This window comes from Helianthus annuus, chromosome 10 (assembly GCF_002127325.2).
Source record: "Helianthus annuus cultivar XRQ/B chromosome 10, HanXRQr2.0-SUNRISE, whole genome shotgun sequence".
NCBI classification, from domain to species: Eukaryota; Viridiplantae; Streptophyta; class Magnoliopsida; order Asterales; family Asteraceae; genus Helianthus; species Helianthus annuus.
In genome coordinates, this window is record NC_035442.2 from 64,617,412 (window position 1) to 64,624,583 (window position 7,172).

Genomic DNA, 7,172 nt, shown 5'->3' on the forward strand with positions numbered 1-7,172 from the left:
TGTAAATCATGTATAATAGCATACATCATCATTTGGGCATAAACACAAGAAGGCAATCACCGGAAAAATCCCTTAAAGAATAAGAAAAACCTACGTCCCTGATATATACCTAAGACCTTACTGCAATATCCTCTAGAAGTCCTTAACCCTATCATACGCCTCCACGAAATCCTATCTTGGACCATGTCCTCAGAAAGATGCAACTCTAGTAAATCACGCCTAATCTGCTCATCCCATGTCAGTTTAGGTCTCCTCTTCCTCTCCTCCCCTCCACAATAAGAGTTTCCACTACTCTAACTGGTGCCGTCGTTTCCCTCCGCTTCACATGCCCAAACCATCTCAATCTCCCCTCCTTAATCTTCTCCGATACACACAAACAATGGCAACCACAATTCACAAATCCTAGATTCATTTAGTAAATAACTTTCTGTGTCCATGATGAAAGACAAGAAATGAGTTTGAGATCCAGTAATTCAAAAGCTATCTCATTCTTCTACATTATCAAAATCACCATCTAAGGGGGGCAAAGTGCCTGGATTTGAGCCTCTTTTAGTTAGTTCTTTTAGGTGTTCCTCGGTTTTTATAAAAAAAAAAAAATTAAAAAAGAAGATTTATGATCAATGTTAGTACAAAACGAAGTCGACAAGACCAGATGCTAGACGTTTTCATCGGCGTTATCGTATGAATGCAGACCAGCAGGATACATTCTTATCCCTCTCGTCCGCCCAGGGGCCCCGCCTTTCATAGAACTTAAATCAAGGACAACCCTGCATTGAGTAAAACCAAACGGTTTCATAATTTCGTTATAATGTACGACACTCAACTAGTGAAAAATTATTGGATTCACACAACTTACTTCTGATCAGCATTCTCACTGTTTATAATGATCCTTTCATCAATTTTGGACAGTGAGATCTCCATTGGCAGTGCAAACACTTCAGTTGCTGCATTTAAATATCATAAACTTCCACTAAAACCGAACTTATTGGTAATTTAAGAGATTAAATTAGAATCTGCATATCAAACACCCTTAAACAAACGTTTAATCAAACTTACGGGTTTTTAAGGTAGCGTCAGTACTTCCGTCAAGACCCAAGATTTTCTATAAGAAATAACAGATTAAATACAGAACAAAACTACAAAAGCTTGCTAAAGATAAAACAATGGGCAAAAAAGTAAATTCACCTTAAGTCGTTCATAACAAGCCTCAAGGTCATCATTAACCAAAATATGATCAAAAAGACCACTGGAAGTTCCTTGTTCAAGCTCAGCCTTAGCGTTACGAAGTCGTTTTTGGATCACTTCTTCAGACTCCGTCCCTCTGTTTGACCAAATTAAAGAATTATGTAATCAATAACATTCACAATACAAGATTGAAGATTGCTTTTCACAAAGCTCAAACCTCGCACGAAGGCGTTTCTCAAGCTCCTCAAACGAAGGCGGGCAAATAAAGATGAAAATAGCTTCAAGTGAGCTAGCCCTCACAGACCGTGCCCCTTGAACATCAATGTCAAGGATACATCTCTACATATATATATACAATCTGACTTTCAATGTCAAACTCAGAACTAATAATGTATTCAAACATTGTATTTTAGAATAGAACTAAGTCATAATATTTGTATAGATATGTGTCATATGAAAAATAAGGTTGACTACTATTGTGTTTTGTCCAGTTATGTCAATTCAGACCAAATTTCTAATTTGTACCATTTCCGTCTCTGACCTTCTTGAAACATGTCAGTTCCGTCCAGAAAACTAACATATGTTCAAACTTGTTGGCATAACAGACGTTAGTTTTTTGGACGGGACTGGCATGTTTCAAAAATGTCAGGGACAGAAATGGTATAAATTTGAAATTTGGCCTGGAATGGCATATTAGACAAGCCACAGGGACGAAAATGACAGTTAACTCAATAAATAATTTATACCTTTCCGGCGTCAGCAACTACCTCAACGGCTTCAATACTAGTCCCGTAAAGATTCCCATGAACCGAAGCGAATTCTAGAAACTTCCCAGCTTTAATATCTTCTTCCATAATGTCTCTGTTTGTGAAATGATAATGAACACCGTTTTGCTCTTTTTCTCTCGGTGCACGTGTTGTGTGGCTAACGGAAAACCCGAACATTGTCGGGAACTCTTTCATTAACATATTGATTAGCGTACCCTTACCCACGCCAGACGGGCCACTAATTACTATGGGTCGCTCCGCATCACCTATAACTCCTTTACTCCAAGAAACTACCTCGGTTCCAAATTTCTTCTTTTGTTCTTGAACAAACCGGGTGTCCACCTATCGGCCCGTAATTACTCAACAATTAGCAACTGTCATAACATGATCACATGATTCAAGAAAAAGATTTTAGACCCACCTCAAGAAACCAAACACAATCGTTAGATTTTGAATTGTGTTTGATAATCAAGATCCTATCGTTATTCAAAAGCATCATCGAATGACCCTTGAATCCATTTGGTTTTGTTCCTAGAACGATTGGAATCACCCTTTACAAAAGAAAAACAAATGCATTCAGATTAAAACCGTCATCAAAATGTCGATTTATCACCATGGGAAAGCTTCAAACTCACCATTCACCAGTGGACTTATCGAATATACGAACTCCATTCGACGCAGGATTATCAAGCCCACCAATGACATACTGATAAAAACAATGACGTAATTTAAATTAGACACAATCCTTTATAGGGGAGGGTTATCTTGAGAACGCTAAATACTTCGAGAACCGTGAAAACGAATGAAAAAACCAATCAAAACCAATTTTTTTAATACAAACCTCATTGTTATTAAAGTACAACATCAAAAAAAGAATTTACAATATCAAATAATTTATTTCTCCTCTCAAAATCACTCTATTAGATTTTTTACACGTGTAAATATAACAAACTTACACATGTGTAAATGACAAACTTGCACGTGTAAATTTTCTTTATTTGCGAATTCATGCAAATTTAAACGTGTAAATTAAATTTCTAACATTGTATACGAATAATAATGATACGTGTAAAAAAAACTGAATATGAATCGTTTTTGACCAAGTTCTCACGGTTTTTTCATTCGTTTTCACAGTTAACACAATATTTAGCGTTCTCGTTTAAACCTTCTCAGTCCTTTATAAATATTAAATAAAAAAAACTAGAATTAGTTCAACAACATACTGTCTTATTCCCAACAACAATGGCTGATTCAGATTCCTTCAGTTTCAAATAACACCCATTTGTAATACTGGCATGTAAATCATTATTATTGAAAACTGGAGCTTCCCCCTAATTAATCACCAAAAACACAAATTAAAAAAAAAAAAAAATACCTAATTTCACATTTCATTTAATCACATCTTCAAAGACTAAAGGTTTAACTCACCATTAGATCAAGCTTTCCAACAGATTATTGATCAGAACTCAAAAATCAAAGATCTGAGATCCAACAAACAAAAAAACATTAATTGATTGAACAGGATTAAAACCCCAAAACCCGAATAAAAAAATAAATAATTTAGCCCTAAAAACGCAATTAACCAATGAAAATCAAGAATAAAAAACAAATAAAGATTAAAACTTTACAAGAATGTGAAAGTAGAGTACAGAGCAATTAGTGTTTCTGGAATTAAATCAAAGTAAATGAATAATTTAATAAAATAAAAATGAATATTATTTTAGCAAAATATGTAAGAAATTGGGGGGAAGATTTACCTGAGGGAGAAAATTGATTAATGAGGAAGAGAATCTAGAGGAAGAATGGTATGAAAATGGTAGATCCCATGTGAAAGATTAGGGTAGAAATATTGAAAGAGGAGCAAGTTGGGATTGAAAAAGTCAAGGTGATGAAAGAAGAAACGTAGACCGCCATATTTATGGAGAGAGAGGTGGGGGGAGTCGACCTCTTCATATTCACTCAAACTTGTTCACCTATACCTTCACATCAAAATCATCATTGTTATTATTTTTTTTTGAACGGCAAATAATTATGGGGTAATATTATTGATCCATATTGAAAAATTAAACCTACACCTTCAATACGCATTGTATACACTTATACGATGTTTATTAGGTGAAATTCAAACTTCAATGTCAGTCAAAGGCTGACAATGTCCATCATGCGGAGTAATACGCGTCGTATTAGGGGTGAGCAGAAAACTGAAATAACCGAACCGTAACTGAAATAACCAACAAAACCAAACCGAAAAAACCGAACCGAAACAAAAACTGACGGTTCGGTTTTTGGATTTTTAATAACCGAAAATTTTGGTTTAGTTTTCGGATAACCATTTTTAATAACCGAAAAAAAACGAACCGAACCGATAAGTTACAATACATATATTTTTATGTTTAAGTTTAAGTTGTTTAAGTATTTAACCCAATGCTAGTAGATATTATTAATTTTATTCTTGAATGTTAAGTCTTTATAATAAAAACATTATATGTTTATTTATAATTGAAATGATTTATTTATTACCTACAAGAAATAACAAATATTAATATAAAAATTAAATGATCTTCAAATTATTATAAAAAATGTCTTAATAAAAACTTTGGAGAAACATAAAAATATATTAGAATTTAGAAGGTTAGATTTATGTAAACAATATTAATTAAAGAGGTAACTATTATATCTTAAATGTAAACATATAAGAACGATTCTTATATTTTAAATTATATTTTTTTATTTTTTGAATCTTACATAATTTTGTTCCTAAAACCAAAATAACCGAAAAACCGAACCGAACCGACATAAAAACCGAAAAAACCGAAACCGAACGGTTTTGAAAAACCAAAAACCGACATTTCGGTTTCGGTTTTGCCCAAAAACCGTACCGAACCGTGCACACCCCTACATCGTATAGGCCTACATCGTATAGGCCTATACGATGCGTATTAGTCATAGGTTGTACTTCAAAGCTGACATCTAGGGTTCACATGCAACCCTAATACGCATCGTATAGGCCTATACGATGCGTATTATCGTACGAGGTTGCTTTCTGTCACTCAAAAGTGACAGAAAGTGATCGACGTAAGCCCTATACGGGTCGGACCCGTGTTGAATTCTAAATTTGCATTAGGCTTCCCTTATTTAAACGATGAAGAAGACGATGATATATATCGTCTTTGTTATATATTCACATTCCCTACCAATATGTCTTGGTTCAACCACATTTTCGGCGAGTCGTACGACACAAACACGAGCACGTTTATTCCGGAGAGCAGTGTGGTATAGCATTTTTTAACTTGTTTTTTTTTGTTTATGAAATACTTAGCACACCGTTTGTATTAGGATGGGTCTGCTGTCCCTGATTCTTACGATGGGAAATGAAATGATGATCACGCGGAGGAGGTCGTGTCCGACTTTCGTCCCCATCATAATGAATCGTTGTTGCCAGACCTCAACGAGGTAAGTATATATTTACTTTTTTCTATTCGCCGTTAAACTTATCATTACCTTTTACCCGTTGTTTTTTTAGTTTGATGTGCCCTGCCAATCGCTATTACCAGATCTGAACGAGGTAAAAATAAATTTACTTATTATTATGAAGGCTTTTAGATATGCCGTTATGATTTAACCGTTGTTTTTTTCAGTTAATCGTGCCTAGCTATGATCATAGTTATGGGTCTCCGTATTATGAAGCCAGTTACGATGCCTCGTACAGACAAGAAAAATATGGCAATAACTTTTTCGTTAGTGGTGCCTCAGGTGTCACACCCCAACCGATGGCGGAAACATCAAGGTGCGGCACTAAGCGTTCAGATTGCTCACGAGTTTCCATAACACTAGATATTTCAATACAGTTTAATTAGATTTCATGATAACATTGTCTAAAAACATCAACCACATAACAAATTATCAAAACAATAATCAAACATCGTTTTCAAGTTTCTGGATTAAACTAGGCGTGTTTCTAAGCATCAATCCTAGTTTGTTTCCCCTTGATTGCAGCATTCTATCAGCCTGTAACATGTATTAAAATAAAGTCAATACAATAATGTACTGGCGAGTATACAAGTTTGAGTATATAGAATTAATAGTTTAAAAAGACTCATATCCGTCATGTAAAACAATAAAATAGTTTTAGCCATGCTAGTGTTCGCAGTCCAACTGATAGCCCAAGTGTCCCAATGCATTTACCACTTTCCCAAGAATCAAGGAAAGCAATTAGAATCCTCCTAACAATACCCCCGAGAATAATGGGGAGGTGCATTCTCCTATAGCGCTACTATTGTTAAGGCAGAACTACACACAAGGATTAAACGTTCACATAGCATAAAGAATCAAGAATCCAAAAGTATCAAGTTTCACATTTACAGAGGATAGAGTTAGATTCAAATAGTTTCAAGTTTCAAGTTTCATAGAATACATGTTGCATCCTAAAAGTTTAAAACGAAAAGGGATCGAGTATACTCACAGCGGGTGCTAAGTATCGACACCTACTACTTGGATTAAAGGGAGCTCTGAGATTAGTCTGATTATAGATTGACAGATAAGCGTCGGCAGAATAACGAGAATCGCGCGAAGTGTCGGGTCAGTCTTCTGATCGGATGGCCATCTGGACGGATGGGCATCCGGTCGGATGACTTATCTAATTCAGACGGATCGCCATCCGATCGGATGGTCTTCCGAATAGATGGCCATTCGATCGAATGGTCATTCGATCCTAGAGTGTGTTTCCAAAATGTTTATCTTTTGAAGTTTTCATTGAAGCATGATATCAAGTCGTTCGATCGGATGGTCATCCGATCGGATAACCGTTCGGTCGAATGACGGTTCGAGTGTAAGATTCAAGGTTTAAGGTTCTGATTCAAAATAGTTTAAGTATTGAAGTGTACTGAGATAGTTCACCTGGTCGGACGGTTATTCGATCGGATGGCCGTCCGATCGGATGGTCATTCGTCCTTGATGTTCTTATCTCTTTGAAACGTTGTAAAATCTCTAAGTTTTGAGTTTAATGAAGACGACATGGTACGCACTGAGACAATGGAAAACTCATCAAGACTCAGCCTGTCTGATTGGAGAGGAATCACCCCGTTCGATTGGGTATCTGTTCTTGACGGTGTTCATGTCTGAATTCGTAATCCGGCCGTCTTCTCCGGTGAAAATCCATCATCGAGCCTACTCCAGACTGAGGAAAAATTCCTTGGTCTGTTATGGTTCCAGACTTCAGCG

The 7,172-nt window shown here is 35.9% G+C and overlaps 1 protein-coding gene across 1 annotated transcript; it reads right to left on the reverse strand.

Moving 5' to 3' along the window:
• LOC110885531 (guanylate kinase 1) lies at nucleotides 1-3,932 on the reverse strand. The gene is made up of 11 exons (XM_022133230.2): nucleotides 3,710-3,932; nucleotides 3,381-3,433; nucleotides 3,176-3,283; nucleotides 2,588-2,658; nucleotides 2,374-2,503; nucleotides 1,932-2,294; nucleotides 1,403-1,524; nucleotides 1,186-1,321; nucleotides 1,057-1,102; nucleotides 857-944; nucleotides 1-767 (listed from the first exon to the last, which is right to left on the reverse strand). Exons 2-11 carry the CDS (start codon nucleotides 3,381-3,383, stop codon nucleotides 656-658), a joined length of 1,179 nt encoding a protein of 392 aa, XP_021988922.1. The 5' UTR covers nucleotides 3,384-3,433; nucleotides 3,710-3,932; the 3' UTR covers nucleotides 1-655.
• Nucleotides 3,933-7,172: the final 3,240 nt, after the last annotated feature.

Bases quoted from the DNA above. Each gene is read 5' to 3' on its own strand.
- LOC110885531 (XM_022133230.2), bottom strand. The intron at 2,504-2,587 runs GTGAGTTTGAAG...TCTTTTGTAAAG, and splicing joins GATAAGTCCACTGGTGAATG to GGTGATTCCAATCGTTCTAG. The intron at 2,295-2,373 runs GTGGGTCTAAAA...ACGGGCCGATAG, and splicing joins ATTGTGTTTGGTTTCTTGAG to GTGGACACCCGGTTTGTTCA.